This window comes from Panthera leo, chromosome C2 (assembly GCF_018350215.1).
Source record: "Panthera leo isolate Ple1 chromosome C2, P.leo_Ple1_pat1.1, whole genome shotgun sequence".
In the NCBI taxonomy this organism is placed as follows: Eukaryota; Metazoa; Chordata; class Mammalia; order Carnivora; family Felidae; genus Panthera; species Panthera leo.
In genome coordinates, this window is record NC_056687.1 from 72,054,457 (window position 1) to 72,071,927 (window position 17,471).

At 37.9% G+C, this 17,471-nt stretch overlaps 1 protein-coding gene across 1 annotated transcript in view; it reads left to right on the forward strand.

The window, feature by feature from the left end:
• Positions 1-17,471, forward strand: part of PAK2 (p21 (RAC1) activated kinase 2) — a 48,976-nt gene that overhangs the window by 5,296 nt on the left and 26,209 nt on the right. Inside the window, exons 2-4 of the mRNA XM_042954951.1 lie at positions 13,597-13,697; positions 14,053-14,200; positions 16,993-17,024. Of these exons, the coding sequence (XP_042810885.1) occupies positions 13,597-13,697; positions 14,053-14,200; positions 16,993-17,024 (281 nt within the window). The remainder of the gene's footprint in view (positions 1-13,596; positions 13,698-14,052; positions 14,201-16,992; positions 17,025-17,471) is intronic.

Here is a 17,471-nt window from a genome sequence, read left to right on the forward strand (position 1 = left end):
AAAGAACAAAACAACCAGGGGCGCCTGGGTGGCTCCATCGGTTGAGCGTCTGACTTTGGCTCAGGTCATGATCTCACTGCTTGTGGGTGTCTCTGTGCTGACAGCTCAGAGCCTGGAGCCTGCTTCGGATTCTGTGTCCCAGTCTCTCTCTCTGTGCCCCTCCCTCGCTCATGCTCTGTTTCTCTCTCACGAATAAATAAAACGTTAAAAAAATTTTTTTTTAAAAAACAACCTGCTGACGTTTTCATTAGATTTGCATTGAATTTGTAGAGTGAGATGGGAAGAATTGCATTCAGCTTTATTGTTAAGTAAGAGTAGAGCTCCTGCAGTCTCTGTGTAGCCTAGTTGTAGAGAGAGAAGGAGAAAGAAAGATGGAATGTTTGGAGGGTAGGGTGCTCCTTAATTCTTCTCATTCTCTAGGGTTCTTCCCTCCCTTTCCAACCCAGCCTCCCTGCACTTTTGTTTCTTCCTAGAAGTTGTCACCTCCTACATTAGTGTGACCTGAAACTTTGAGGGTTAGGAAAAAGGGAGAACCCTGTGTGTGTGTGTGTGTGTGTGTGTGTGTGTGTGTGTGTGTGTGCGCGCGCGCGCGCGCGCATGCGCATGCGCACGCATAATCATGCTTCTGTAAACACAGAGATCTTACCTGCTTAACTAATCCCGACATTTCTGAACTGGCATTCTCCTGCCTACATCCTGAGTGGCTGTTTCTCTCCCATAGTTTTATCTGAATTGCTTTTCATCTTTAGGCATTCCTCACTGATTTTGTTCCATGATAAATAAAGAGATTTGACCAGGAAGGGGAGGGCTACAGTGTGTGGTTAGTCTTGAAAACAATCTAGAAGGGAAAAATTGTATTTTTATTTTAAAAAATCATAATTACCGTAAGATTTTTGCCATCTCTAATGTCCTAATCTAGAAGTACTCATTTTATTCATTTACATCCCTCATTGGTGTCCTTACTAACAGGCAGCTAATGTTTTCATTAAAAAAAAAACAAAACAAAACCCTGGCCTGTTCTCAGTGATTCATTATTGGTTAATCAGTGTCACTGGAAGAGTTAAGAAAATTAGAAATTCTACTTTTTGCTACTTTTTTTTTTTTTTCCTAAAATGTTTACTCCTTTTTGAGAGGGGGAGAGCCCATGCAAGTGGAGGAGGGTGGGGAACAGAGGATCCGAAGCGACAGCAGCAAGCCCAGTGTGGGACTCGAACTCACGAACTGTGAGATCATGACCTGATCTGAAGTCAGACGCTCAACTGACTGAGCCACCCCGGCACCCTTAGACATTATACTTTTTATGACAACTTGATTGAACAGATCTCTTCACATTTTGATACATACATATCATGTGTGAGTCATCAGAGATAGTGATAAGCAAAGCAGATGGTATCCCTGCTCTCATGACATACCAAAAACTATAACATGAAGTTACAAACTATGAAAGTGGTAATAGGATTAGTACAAGACGTCTGTCCTCTCTGGGAAGGCTTCCTAAAGAAGTGACAATAGACCTGAAGAAGACTAAAGAATGAATAAGTGAAAATAATTAGGAAGATTTTGATAGTTAAATGTGTGTTCTGTGCCTAGAAAAGAGTTCCAGACGGATCATAGCATATTCATGGAGCTGAGTACAAAGCTGAGTACATATTCATGGAGCTGAGTAGATAGCGTGACTCTAAAGCAAAGAGAGGGAAAGAATTCTAGTATGATGTATGGAAGAAACTACAGACAGCAGAAGCAGCTGAAGAGGTGGACAGGGAACAGGTCATAAAGGGCCTTATATTCCATGCTATAGAGCTCAGATTTTATCCTGTTTCCTAGGGAACCATTACAGAATTTTAAACATGGGAAAGACATGACACATTTCTGTCTGAAATAGGAGAGACTAGTAGCTGTATAGAAAATAAGTTTTGTTGGAGGCCTAAGACTGAAGTTGGAAGCTAGTTAGGAGGATTTTGCAGTAGTCCAGGTGAACAATGGCTTAACAAGTCTTGTAGTTTTGTTAATAAAAATGGCAATGAGCCACTGTCTTGGCTTATTTTTAAAAGCTCTATTCAGTTAGTTAGTGTTGAATGGTATGGTATTTATTAACCAAGGCAATTTTCTAGTTATTCAGTCTGTATGCACCTTTACTTCTGGACAGTGATGAAGATGATGGAACTGTGAATATCCCTTCTGGTTCAAAAATTGAATTCTAACTTTAATAAGAGTCGCCCATACCCGTCTTCCTATTTGCTAGAGAATACTCTTCTTTGTCATGAAATAAAGTTGGTTTCACTAATTTGAAGTTGTTCTGGGTCAAAGGAACAAAAGGGTAATCACTGATTCAGTTAGAGTAGAAATAGAAGAGTCTCCCTTTTAAGGAGATGGGGGGTGGGGCGGTGTCGAGCCTTATATTCTAGCTCAAGTGTAGCCTAAAAGGTGGTGGCCTTAAAGAATGTGGCAGTGACATACTTATGACTCTTTTTAAGTACATTCTGTGTAACACATGACTCAGGGGCCCCACCTTTTGGCCGAAAGTTGCTGCTGGCCTGCTTGTTTTGTTCTATAAGGACGAAGTTGTGGGTTTTATTTCTGAGAGAAAAGAGTTTCTTTCCCTGATCCATTACTTCCAATCTAGTGATTCAGTTGCCTGGTGGATATCTGTAGATAGAAGATGGTGGGGGGTTTTGTTGGTGGTGGTGGTCCTTGTAGTTCTTGGTTTCCAGAGTCATAAAGGAATGATTCTGTTTATGTAACAATATCCTTCTAGCACATTGTTTGATTTGAAACATGCTTCACTATCTTTTTTTTTTTCTTAGATATTTTTTTAAGTCTCTCCTTTCCTGAGACAACTAAAATACAGGAAATACATGTATGTATGTATGTGTGTTATATAAAAACAAATGGAATTAAACAGCTTTTTAGGGTATTGAGTCATTTCTTTTATAGTGGATTAATGTATGTAAATGTCTTAAGTTCTGCTTGTTTTTATTTAACTTTTTATTCTGTACTCCTAATACATATGGAACTTTCTTTAGTATGTGTCTCTAAACTCAACATTCTCAAATTAAAAAATATGGCTGGGTCTTAGGCACAAATGGAACCAGGAATCTTCTTCCTACATGTCTTTCTTTATTTTGTTTTAGACAGAGAGTCCAAGCTAGGGAGAGGGGCAGAGGGAGAGAGAGTTTTAAGCAGGCTCCACACATAGCACGGAACCCAATATGAGGCTCAATCCCACAACCCTAGGATTGTGACCTGAGCCAAAATCAAGAGTCAGACGCTTCACTGACTGAGCCACTCGGGCACCAGATTTTTTTTTCTTAAGTTTTTTTTTAGTTTATTTATTTATTTTTTGAGAGAGAAAGAGAGAGAAAGAAAGAGGGGGGGAGGAACGAGCAGGAAAGGGGCAGAGAGAGGGGGGGAGAGTGAGAATCCAGGCAGGCTCCTTACTGTCAGCGCAAAACTTGACATGGGACTCAGTCTCAACAATTCTGAGATCATGACCTGGACGCCTAACTGACTTGAATGCCTGACCAACTGAGCCACCCACTCGACCCTCTAAGCAGATTTTTTTAAAAGAAGAGGAGGGGCACTTGACTGGCTCATTCAGAAGAGCGTGCAACTCTTGATCTTGGGGTTATGAGATAAAGCCCCATATTGATTGTAGAGATTACTTAAAATCTTTTTTTTTAAAGGAGAAGAAACAAGTACTTTGTAGTACGTGAAATTATGTATTTTGCTGTCATCAATTCAGAGTCATATAAAAAGTAAACTATTGGTTTATAGTTGGTTAGTAAATATTTCTTCTGTATTCAGGATACTTAGTTAGAAATCTAGGGACTTCTGAAGAGTCTTCTAAAGAGAAAAAGAGGGCATAACCTCAGAATACTCATAGTGTAGTGGAAGATGAGAGGTTTTTGGTTTTAGGGGTTTTTGGGTTTTTCTTTTTCTTTCTTTTTTTTTTTAACATTTAATTTTTTTGAAGGAGAGAGAGACAGAACGTGAGCGGTGGCGGGGCAGAGAGAGAGGGAGACACAGAATCCAAATCAGGCTACAAGCTCTGAGCCATCAGCACAGAGGCCAATGCAGGGCTCGAACCCACGAACTGTGAGATCATGACCTGGGCCAAAGTCAGACGCTTAACCGACTGAGCCACCCGGGCGCTCCAGGGTTTTTCTTTTTAAGTTTATTTATTTTGAAAGAGACAGAGCATGGTGGGGAGGGACAGAGAGAGGGAGAGAGAGAATCCCAAGCAGGCTCCATGTTGTCATTACAGCCCAATGCGGGGCTCCATCTCACAAGTTGCAAGATCATGACCTGAGCCAAAATCAGGATTTGAACACTTAACCAAATGCTTAACTGACTGAGCCAGCCGGATGCCCCAAGAGGTTGTTTATGATAGATGGGGTTGTGCATTTCAGTAAGGAGAGCAAAATTTATACTCGGCTTTAACAGTTCCATTTCCCTCTGCTCCTTGCCACATCTAATGTGCCCTGCCCTCTTAATATAGTAAGATCTCAGGCACCTGGGTGGCTCAGTCAGTTAAATATAGTCAGATCTCTTGTAAATAAGTATTCTATATGTCAAGGAGACCTAGAAAGGAGATGGACATTTGAGCACAAATCTGTCACCACTAGTCAAAAAAATATATGTATTTCCTTCTGATGCTAGGTCAGTAGCGTCTTGTAAACAAAGAATAGTATATAGTAACATTCCAATTGTAGATATGCAGACCTATCAGACACAACTTTTAACTCTTTTATACTAGAATTTTCTGGTTAACAAAGCAAATTGACCACATCTTGCTGTCCCTCCCCAGACCCAAGTAAAGTGATAGTTAAAAAATTTTTTTTAAATATCATAAGGGCAAAATGAATAGGAGACAGTAGTGTACAAAAGATTTCAATACATATTTGGAAGATGAAAGGGTGGAAAAGTGGCAGCTGAGTAAACTGAACAGATGAAGACCTATCCTAAGCATTTGCAGAGGGAACGTCTATGAGAAGTGAACCAGTTTTCGTGTAAAAATCTCAGAGGCTTAGAATTTAGAGGCACACATCATGTGTGTGGTGGGGTGAGAGAGCTAGTATATACAAGTTGAAAATGGGTGGGGGGGAATTAGTGGAAAATCTATGTAGGAGGTGTCAGGCCCCTTAGGGCTCCTTCTTTATCCTATTCAGCCAATGAAATGCTGTAAGTCCCATCTTCTGGTAGAACAAAAGAACAAACTGATGCTGATATGTATTCAAGGAGAAATTAAACTTCAGAGGCCCCTCATTCTTGTTGGAGGAGTCAGTGAAAGATGTAGCACTAAAATAAGAAAAGTAGATTCAATGTAACTTAATATAATAAACTTCTTTTCTCTACCCTGCCTTCAGAATACTTAGAGCTTGACTCAAAGCCCTCAGACTAGAGATTAGAAGATTTTTCAAAGTGTAGGTACCCCCCGTCCCCATCTTTAATGAAAAGACTGACTTATTTCCCAGTTAACTTTTTAATACTTTGCTATATGAAGAAAACCAGCCTATACACACAAGTGAACTATATATAATCAAGAAGAAGATAAGTGGCATCCATGAAACAAGGAAAGTATTCTCAGAGAAAGATCAGATCAGAGAACAAGGAGAAACAATTCTTGGAAAATCAACATTTAAGATTACCAAAACAAACAAAAGATATCAGTAGGTGGAAGATTGGAAGATAGTCAAGAAAATTTTCCTAGATTATTAAAAATGCAAAGATGAGAAAAATATAACAGTTACAAGATCAGACCAAGATGTACTGATGTAACTAATAATGAACAAAGAAAATAAAGTGAAATAATCCAAGAAATAATAGAAAAGTTTTCCCAGATCTGAAGAATATAATTTCCAGACAGAAAGGATGCACCGAGTACCCAGCCCAATGAAAGAATAAAGACCACCTCAAATCATATCATCCTGAAATTTCATAATAACATAGCTAAGACAGCAAAACCTGTTGTATACACAGTCCAGATGGAGTAACAGTGACCAGATTTACCCCTCCACCTGAAAGAACTGAAATAGAACTGGGGGGGAAATATGCAAAACAGTGGTTTTCATGATATTGTCCATCAAATAATGAAGAAAACCAACCCCTAAGAGATAGGAAATGATTGAGGTGAGCCCTACAATTGATCCAGCTTACTTCCTGGCAAGAGTTCCCAGGCTGCAGCACAGGGAGGGACAATTAGGTGGTCTCCTAGAGCTAAGAAACAGAGCTGGGAGCTGGGAGATGTCAAGGCAGCCAGTTTGTATACACACACCAGAGAGGGAGAAAGATCTGTAGAGATCCCCCTTGAGTCTTCAGTAGCACATGCATGTGAGATAAGTACCCAGAGGTGGAAAAAGCAGCCACTGGAAATGATGAGAGGAAGCTGTCCTCAGTGCTCACACAGGGCCCAGAATATTTCCTAGTCCCACCATTCAGAATAAGAAACAGAGAGAGGTCTTGCGTCAGTAATGGGACAGAATTAACTCTAGATTTAATGTTGCTCCAATTTTGCCTAACAAAACTTTAATTCCTAAAAGGATCAACTCTTTCTAAATTTGTTTCTTTCCTATATAAGTAAACAGCTTAGAATCACCTGTGTGTGTCTCAAAACAAAGCTCACCAATATTGATAGGAATACAAAAATATCAGGCACCTACCACGGAGAATTTTTGATGTCTGCCATCCAGTCAATATTTTCCAGGCATGCAAAGACCCATAATGAGTAAAATCAATCCAGAAATGACACAGATGATAGAATTAGTAGGCAAGGACATAGAAATAATTATATTCTATTTGTTGAAGAACCCAAAAGAAAGATTCAGCATATTTAGAAGTAGCGATGGAAGATAAAGAAAAAAATTTTAGAGATGGAAAATACAAGGGATAAGAATCACAGATTAGGCTTGCAGAAGAAAAGATTAGTGAATTTGAAGACCATGGCAATAGAAACCATCTACAACGATATTTTAGAGAGGGGCACCTGGGTGGCCGAGTATATTAAGCATCTGACTCTTGATTTCAGCTCAGGTCATGATCTCACAGTTCGTGGGTTCAGGCCCCATATCGGGCTCTCTGCTGAGGTTCTCTCTGTCTCCTCTCTATCTGCCCCTCCCCTGTTCATGTGCACGACTGTGCACGCATGCTGTCTCCCAAAATAAGTATTTTTTTTAATAAAATAAAACGAAAGAGGAAAAATCTGAAACAAAAGTGAATAGCTGTGGGATAACTTCATGCAGACCTGATACAAGTGTAATTGAAGTCTCCAAAGAATGGGAGGGGGAAACAAACAAAAAAAAAAAGTACTTTTTAAAAAGTGGCTGAAAACTTTACAAATTTAATGAAAATTATAAACCCATAGATTCAAGAAGATAGTGAATTCCAGGCACAAAAAATATGATGAAAACTACACTCTGGCACATAATCAAATTGTTTAAAACCAATAATAAAGAGAAAATCTTAAAAGCTTTCAGACCTTGGCTCAATTTTCTGTGAACCTAAAACTTCTCTAAAAAATGAAGTCTGTTAAAAAACAAAAAACCTTACTGTTTGAAGCTGAAAAAATAAGCTGCCAGAAAGAAAAGACACACATGTATAGGAACAAAAAATGACAGCGGACTTTATGGAAGTAATGGTGCATCCCAGAAGACATGGGGCAATATCTTTAAAGTACTGAAAGAAAAAAGTCTGTTAACTTGGAATTCTCTGTCTTGTGAACGTATCTTTCAAAAGTGAAGGGGAAACAGGCTTTTTTAAATGTGTAAAGGCTGAAAGAATTGATCACCAGCAGGCCTGCACTGTAAGAAATGTTAAACCAAATCATTCAGGCAGAAGGAAGATGTTGTCAGATGGAAATGTGGATCTGCATAAAGGAATGAAAATCACTGAAAATGTTTTTTCTTGTCTAAATCTCTGAAAAAATAATCAAGTGTTTAAGAAACGAAGTACTGATACATTCTATCACAGATCAACCTCAGAAACTAAGTAAAAGCCATTTACACACATGTTGTGTGGTCCTTTTTCTTTTTTTAAGTTTGTTTATTTTGAGAGTGACAGACACAGCACAAGTAGGGCAGAGAGAGAGACAGAATCCTAGGCAGGCTCCATACTATCAGTGCAGAGCCCATCACAGGGCTCGAACTCAGGAAACTGCTAGTTCATGACCTAAGCTGAGCCAAGAGTCAGACGCTTAACCAACTGAGCCACCCAGGTGCCCCCATGTGGTCCTATTTATATGAAATGGCCAGAATAGGCAGATGTGTGGTGACCAAGATTAGTGGTTGTGTAGAGCTTGGTAGGGGGAGTGGGATTAATGGGTAGTGATTGCTGATGAGTACAAGGTTTCTTTTAGGGATGATGAAAATGTTCCACAGTTGGATTGCAGTGATGGTGGCACAACTCTATATATAAATAAAACCCAGATTAACTTTATGGCATATAAAGAGTTACCACTTAAAAAACCAACAAAGGAGGGGCTCTGGGTGGCTCAGTCCGTTAGAGTGTCCGGCTCTTGATCTCAGCTCAGGTCTTGACCTCAGCGTTATGCGTTCAAGCCCCATGATGGGCTCTGCACTGGGTATGAAGCCTATTTAAACAACACAACAACAACAAAGGAGATAAAAGGGAATTATAAAAAATACTTAGTTAATCCAAAAGAACAAAAAGAGGAAAATGTAAACAAAGAATAGAGACCATTAGAAAACGAATAATAGAATAGTGATTTTAAACCCAGCTGTATAGATAATCACATTAATTGTAACTGGTCTAGACACCCCAATTTAAAAGCAGAGTTTGTTAGGGGCGCCTGGGTGGCAGTTAAGCATCCAGCTTCAGCTCAGGTCATGATCTCACAGTTCACAAGTTCAAGCCCTGCATCGGGCTCTGTGCTTACAGCTCAGAGCCTGGAGCCTGCTTTGGATTTTTAAAGTATGCTAACGGTGAAAAGAAAACCTGTACTGACTGATGTTAGATAAGGTAGACTATAGAGCAAAAAATACTGCTCTAAATATTTAAGGGATAAGGATAAGAAATAGGTTATTTTATAATGGTATAATGTCAGTTCATCAAGAGGATATAATAGATGTAAACATTTATGCACTTAATAATAGGACTTTGAAATACATGAGGCAAAAACAGATAGAATTTTAAGGAGAAATAGATAAGTACACTTACAGTTGGAGATTCCAGGATACTTTTTATCAATAATTGATAGAGCAAATAGATAGAAAAGTGCTAAAACTATCAATCACCTTGACCAGCTGACATTTATAGAACACTCCACCCAGCAGAATACATATTCTTTTCTAAGTGAACACAGAACACATCCTGAGATCATATTCTAAGGAGATTTTTAAAACCTAACAATTCAGAAGAATTTAAATCACATGAAGTATATTCTGTGCCCACAATATAATTAAATTAAAAATCAGTAACAGAGAAATTTCTGGAAATATTTTAAAAGTAAAATAACAACAAAAAAACCCACTTCTAAATAAAGAACTCAAAAGATATTTAGGAAGTATATTAAACAGAATGAAAATTCAAAGCATCAGTATCTGTATGATGCTGCTAAGATAATACTTAGAGGAAAATTTATGCCACTAAACACCCATATGAGAAAAGAAAAAGATTTCAAATCAACGACTTAAGCAAAGCTGTCTTAATAAACTAGAAGGGAAGAGTGAGTGAGATCCAAAGTAGTAGAAGAAAAGAAATAACAAAAATTAAAGTGGAGATCAATAAAATAGAAAAATCAGTGAAACCACAAGCTGATTTATTGAGAATATCAATTAAATGAATAAACCTCTAGGCAGACATAATGGTGAGTAGGGTGGGGAGAGAAGACACAAATTACCAACATTGAGAAAGAAAGAGGTGGCGTTTAAAAACAATTTTTTTAATGTTTATTTACTCAGAGAGCAAGTAGGGGGGAAGGGCAGAGAGAGAGAATTCCAAGTAGGTTCTGCACTGTCTGTGCAGAGCTGGATGCAGGGCTCGATCTCATGAACCCATGAGATCATGACCTGGGTTGAGACCAAGAGTCAGATGCTTAGCCGACTGAGTTACCCAGGAGCCCTAAGAGGTGGCATTTTTACAGATACTAAAAATGATAGGTAACAAATTCAGCATGTTAGATAAAGCGGGTAAATTTCTTGAAAAACCCAAATTTTCAAAATTCATTCAAGAAGAAATGGGTAACCTAAAAACACTATCTCTTAGGAAAATTTAGTTTGTAGTTATTAACTGTCCACAAAGAAAATGTCAGACCCAGATGGCTCCATTGGTGAATTCTACCAAACATTAGGAAGAAATGTCAACATTTCTACATAATCTTCCAGAAAATTGAATGAGAAGGAATACTTCCCAACTTATTTTATGAGACCAGTGTTACTCCGATGCCCCAACCAAAGATATCACAAAAAAGAAAGCGACATACCAATGTTTCTCATTAACATAGATGGAAAATCTTAGCAAGATTTTAGCAATTAGAATCTCACAGTATATGAAAAGCGTAATAGTACATACTGTCCAGGTGGATATCATTTCAGGAATGCAGGGTTGGTGCAACATTTGGGAATCAGTCCATGTAATTTATTATATTAACAAAATAAGAAAGATAAAACATGTTCATCTCAGTAGTTACAGAAGAAGCATTTGACAGAATCTAATATTTGTTTCTGATAAAAACATTCAGCAAACTTGGAATAGAAGGAAATGCCCTTAACCTGATAAAAAGAGCATCTTTGAAAAACTACACTAGTGTCAAACTTAATTGTGAAAAAAAAAAAAAAAAAGAATGTTTTTCCTTTAAGACCAACAGTGTACTAGAGGTTGTAGCCAGTGCGGTAAGATAAGAAAAAGAGATGAAAGGATGTCAGAATGAGAAAGAAGTAAACCTTTATTCACCAAAAACATGATTGAATTTTTATATGAAATCCTGTAATAGCTACAAAGCTGTCACTGGAACTAAAAAGTAGACATTGTAAAGTTTCAGGTATAAGCTCTATATCAGGGTTTCTCTGTGCTGTCAATGAACAGTTGAAAACCAAATTTAAAAAGCTGTACCATTTGTGGGGTACCAGCTGGCTCAGTCACTAGAACATGTGACTCTTGATCTTGGGGTCACAAGTTTGAGCCCCATGTTGGGGATAGAGTTTACTTTAAAAAAAAAAAAGTGACCTCCGACTAAGTGCTTTTACATAAAGGTGCCTTGGCAGGAGAGAAAGAGTTTTTTTCACTAGTAAAACATACTATCACAGTTAACCAGAACACCTTTTCAAAGTTCAGTAAGTGCTAGTATCTTGCATTGTAAGAACACTCCTTCACTAACTGGCTTTGCCATTAAAGCCACCAATGCCTGGAGTGATATAATAAATAAATAAAAAGTTGTACTATTGCAGTTGCAACAGAAATTTTTAAATACTGAGGCAGAAATCTGACAGAAGCAGTGACATCTATACACTGGTAACTGAAATATTGCTGAGAGAAGTTAAAGAAGTCCTAAATGAATGGAGAGATTTGCTGTTTTTCATCAATTAGAAGATTCAATATTGTTAAGAAATCAGTTCTCCCTGAATTGATCTGTAGATTCAGTGCAATTCCAATCAAAATCTGAGGAGGATTTTCTGTAGAAATTATCAGGCTCGTTCTAAAATTTGCACGCAGGAATGCCTAGGTGGCTCAGATGGTTAAGCCTCTGGCTCTTGATTTTGTCTCAGGTCGTGATCCCATGGTTTTGAGATCAGGCTCTGTGTCAGGCTCTGGTTGATAGCTGGGAACCTGCTTGGGATTCTCTCTCTCCCTTTCTCTCTGCCCCTACCCCACTCACACGCATGTGCACTGCGCTCTCTCTCAAAAATAAAAAATAAATAGGGGCGCCTGGGTGGCTCAGTTGGTTGAGTGTCCCACTTGACTTAGGGCGTGATCTCATGGTTGGTGAGTTTGAGCCCCACATCGGGCTCTCTGCTGTCAGCACAGAGCCCACTCCAGATCCTCTGTCTCCCTCTATCTCTGCATCTCCCCTGCTTGCTCTCTCTCTCAAAAATAAAATAAAACATTTTTTAAAAATGATTATTCATTATTTTTGAGAGAGAGAGACAGAGTGCGAGCATGGGGGAGGGGTAGAGGGAGAGGAAGACAGAATTTAGAGCAGGCTCCATGCTCCGAGCTGTCAACACAGAACCTGATGCGGGGCTCAAACTCACAGACTGTGAGATCATGACCTGAGCCGAAGTTGGACACTCAACTGACTGAGCCACCCAGGCGCCCCTAAAATAAAACATTTTTTAAAAATTTTAAATAGACATTTAAAAACTTAAGTAAAATTTGCATGGAATTGCAAAGGACCTAGAATAGCCAAACAACTTTGAAAAAGGAAAAAGTGGCAAGGCTTATACTATGTAGTTTCAAGTGTTTATTTTTAAACTACAGTAGTCAAGGCAGGCTGGTATTGGCATAAAGGTAAAGAGATCATTGCAACAGAGTTGAGCATCTAGAAATAGACTCAGGCATATTTGGATAGTTGATTTTCCACAGTGGTTCAGAATGGCATTGGCCTTCTAAATAGCAACGCTGGAAATTAGAAGAAATTCCAAGGGGGGGGGACATTTTCAACCTAAATATATATAGTCAAAAATTATCAAGGGGTAAACTAAGAAGAAGGAAACAGAATAATCCAGAAAATAGATTCTAGCACAGGGTAAAAGTTTAGGAATGTCCTAGGACAATAGCTAGGCCAGAAGCCTAGGCATAAACTGCAGATTAAAGCAGGATATAAGAGCAAGGCAGGTGGGAGGTGGGGGGGGCAGGGGTAGGGAGGAACAGATGTGTTTAAATTATAGAGAATATTATTTTTTTTAACGTTTATTCATTTTTGAGAGAGCATGAGTGGGGGAGGGGCAGAGAGAGAGGGAGACACAGAATCCAACGCAGGTTCCAGGCTCTGAGCTGTCAGCACAGAGCCTGACACGAGGCTTGAACCACGAACCATGAAATGACACGAGCCAAAGTCTGACACTTAACCACCTGAGCCACCCAAGCGCCCTAAATTACAGAGGATATTACTGATGTGTGTCAGAAATGTAGCAAAAATAATTGGTACAACCACAGAAACACTGGAAAGTGTTAAGATGTAACAGTTATTAACCTTATAAAAAGGAAGGGTTAACGTTGCACAAGAGGCATGCACATAGACTCTTTGTCTATACCATCATAATAATGTAAGTTCTTTTGGGATGAAGATAGCCTGATGGAAATAGACATTGTTTTCTAGTTTGCTCAGTGAACTGAAATGTAGGCTTTTATGAGAACCAGTGTTCTAAAGGGCTGTGTCTTCTGCCCTGTGCTCTTTTATTCAGGCCCAGTGCTGGGTCAGTCTTTGTACCTCTTTAATCAGGCCATTGTCTGGTTGTCCCCACCTCTGCTTGATGACAGAATAGGTTACTTTACTTCTTTTATCAGTTTTCTATCAGCCAGTGTCTTTAGGGGAAGTCTCTTCTAGAATAACTTTGTTCCTGATCTGGTTTGGGGAAAAACCTAATTATGAGTACCTTTATTAATCTTGTTTAAATAGATGATTCTTTTTTTAATGCCCTCTAGGAAGTAAGAAGAAAGAAAAGGAACGGCCAGAAATTTCTCCTCCATCTGATTTTGAGCACACTATTCATGTTGGCTTTGATGCAGTTACTGGAGAATTCACTGTAAGTTTACCAGACTGGGACTCGTTTATGTCCCTGCACTTAAACCTTTCCTTGCATCATTATGTTTCAAGTTAACTTTTCTGTCCACATGTTAACTGTGAACTTTTAGTGCTTTTCTCTTATGAAAATGTTTGTGGTTGGATGTATCTTTCTTCTAGGGAGCTGAGCCCATTAGTTAAAATTATGCAAAATAGACTTAGAAAAATTGACCTTTAGAAAAATAAGACCTACAATTTAGTCAGGCCTGCAGTTATGCAGATTGACTTGTTTTTTATGTATCTTGTCATTTTCCTCTGGAAGTTGATTTTATTAGAGCAACTCAAAACCACTAATTTCTTAATATCTTTTTTGTTAGGGCATGCCAGAACAGTGGGCTCGATTATTACAGACCTCCAATATCACCAAACTAGAGCAAAAGAAGAATCCTCAGGCCGTGCTGGATGTCTTAAAGTTCTATGACTCCAACACGGTGAAGCAGAAATATCTGAGCTTTACTCCTCCTGGTAAGATGTCCAGCAATGGTAAAAGGCTGATTCAAATGGGATTGCAGAATTTTGAAGCACACCTAGATAAAAAGATTGCTTCTGGAAAAATAAAAACCTAAGCTATGGTTCTTGTCTCTACTTTTTCCCCTGCTCTAGATCTGCCTTTTGTAAACTGATTGGAGCAGCTCTCATGCATAATTTGGAGTCTGGGGAGTATGCTATTCTCTTAGTTTTGCCAAAAGTGGATGTTTTGGCCTATTGTTTGTTTTTTCTTGTCACTGCTTTTGAATGACTCCCAGCAATAGAAGAGAAAGATGCTGATTTATAGGCATGTTCATACTAGAAATATATTTATTGTCAGTGGGACAGGAGGAGCATTGTTTTCCTATATTAAACACACAGACTATGAAGTAAAAAAATGTTTAAGTCATTCAAAAATTTGAAATTGGTTCAAAAATATATGAATATAAAATAAGCATTAGAACTTAAAGATTTTATACCTTGGAATTAAAATCATTTGGTAAGAATTGGAGTATAGTGGATTTTTAAAAATAGTTTATTTGTTCAAATCAGGATCAGAATAAAGTCCATACATCACTGTATCTTTTGAATCTCTTTCGATATTTAGGCTTCTTCACACTTATTGTTAGATTCTCTTTTCCTTGCATTTTATTTGTTGAAGAAACAGGATCATGGGTCCTATTTCCTCTAGTGGATTTTGCTAATTACATCCCCAGGGAGTCATTTAATATGTTTCTCTGACCCCTAAAGTCATACATGTACTTTTTAAAATTTTTTTAATTTTTAAAAAATTTTTTTAATGTTTATTTTTGAGAGAGACAGACAGAATGCAAATGGAGGAGGGGCCGAGAGAGAGGGAGACACAGAAAGAATCTGAAGCACAGAGTCCAGGCTCTGAGCTGTCATCTCAGCACAGAGCCCGACGCAGGGCTTAAACTCACAAACCGAGAGATCATGACCTGAGACGAAGTCAGACGCTTAGCTGACTGAGCCACCCAGGCACCTCCATACATGTACTTTTTAAAAACATGATTGAGCTAAAATTCACCCATGTAGTTTTAATTAATTGTACTTAATTTGACTGCATTTTCACAGAAATAAGGGCTATGTTCAAGGAAGAAATAGAGACCACTTGGCCAAATGATCTTGACTTTTTTACCTAGATCTCGACCTTTTTATCCTTAGCAAAAGGTCAGACTTGTCCCTAGAACTTTTGTGTCAGCTAGTAAATCTGTGTAAATTAGTATTTTTTTAAATCAGTGTTTGACCAGAAAATGGTATATTCTTTTCACCCTATATATATCTTTAATATATATGTTAAAGTCACGTTAAATATATACCTTTAATATAATCACATTTATAAGTTACACTTATTTATATAATATATAAGTATGTTTTGTATATTATGTTAATTTATAATGGTAATATATTAATATATGTTAAATAACATGTTAATATATGCATAATGTGTTCACATATTATTATATATTATTACATATGCATATGTATAAAATGTAAATTTCCCTGGGCCTTTTGAAAAGTAAAACAAAACAAAACTTGCTTTTCTAAACGCCAGAATGAATATTTTGACATTTAATGTTAATGAACTGTGTTTTGCCTTCAGGAATATGCTTTCTCATTTTAAAAAAAAAATTTTTTTAATGTTTATTTATATTTGAGAGAGAGAGAGAGAGAGAGAGAGAAACCATGCATGAGCGGGGGAGAGGCAGAGAGAGATGGAGACAGAATCAGAAGCAGTTTCCAGGCTCTGAGCTGTTAGCACAGATCAACACATGAGCCGTGAGATCATGACCTGAGCTGAAGTCAGAGGTTTAACCAACCTAAGCCACCCAGGCGCCCCAAAGGAAAATTCTTGACATAAATTTTGATCAAAAAGAAAGCATATTCCTGGGGCACCTGGGTGGCTCAGTCGGTTAAGCGTCTAACTTCGGCTCAGGTCATGATCTTGGAGCTGGTGAGTTCAAGCCCCTGAGTGGGGCTCTGTGCTGACAGCTCAGAGCCTGAAGCCTGCTTTGAATCTTTGTCTCCCTGTCTTTCTGCCCCTCCCCTGCTCATTCAGTCTCTCTCCGTGTGTCTCAAAAATAAATAAACATTAAAAAAAGAATTTTCCTTGGGGTGCCTGGGTGGCTCAGTTGGCTGAGCCTCCAACTTCCGCTCAGGTCCTGATCTCGTGGTTTGTGGGTTCGAGCCCCGCGTTGGCTCTGTGCTTGCAGCTCAGAGCCTGGAGCGGTTTCAGATTCTGTGTCTCTGTCCCACTCTGCCCCTCCCCCACTCGTGCTCTGTCTCTCTCTCTCTCTCTCTCTCTCAAGAATAGTAAAAAAACATAAAAAAAAAAAATTCCCTTTGTACAATTGCCATTGTCTGAATAGTAGCTTTAAGTTTCTCAATAGTTTACTGAAGAAAGTATTGCTATGAATAAATTTGTTTTATTTTAATTACACTTTGACAAGTTTAGTTTCAGATATGTTTTTAATAACTTTATTAAAATCATAGTTCACATGCTATAAAATTCACCCATTTGAAGTATATACATCAGTGATTTTTAGTAAATTTACAGTTCCATTAAGATTTGAGATTTTTTTAGCACAATCTTGTGTAAATTCTTATTTTAATATTGATATTGTCATTTTTCTGAAGACTTAATTCAACTTGAAATCAGTCTAAGAACATTTTACTTGCTCTGCTTTGTATTTTCTTCCTTTATTATATAGAAGTTGTTTTATTTTTTGAGTTTGTTGACTTAGCATTATTTTCTGTTCCACATCCAGAGAAAGATGGCTTCCCTTCTGGAACACCAGGAGTAAGTTAATACGTTACTTCTTGTAACTCTTTTTCTAACTTAAGTTACCCAAAACAAATCTCAGTTTTTATTTTGCTTTCTAAAATAAATTACAGCCACCAGAAAAAAAAGAACTACTTAACATGTCTTTCTTATTTATTTATTTATTTATTTATTTATTTATTTATTTATTTATTTATTTTAAATATGTTTTAAGCTAGCTGCTTGATTAAGCAAATAAGGAAACCATATTAAGTAAATAGAATTTCCTCAATTGGGAAGAAACAGTCTCCTCCTAGAGTTATGAAGACTAAATGAGGTAATATGTAAAGTACCTACTTAGCACATATCTGGCATATAATAATAAACTCTGTATAAAGGTTAACGTCTTCCTTTATTTGATTAGCCACCATTTTTTATGGTGATAATCTGGCTGTTTAAAATGACCAAAAATGACTCTGACTTATG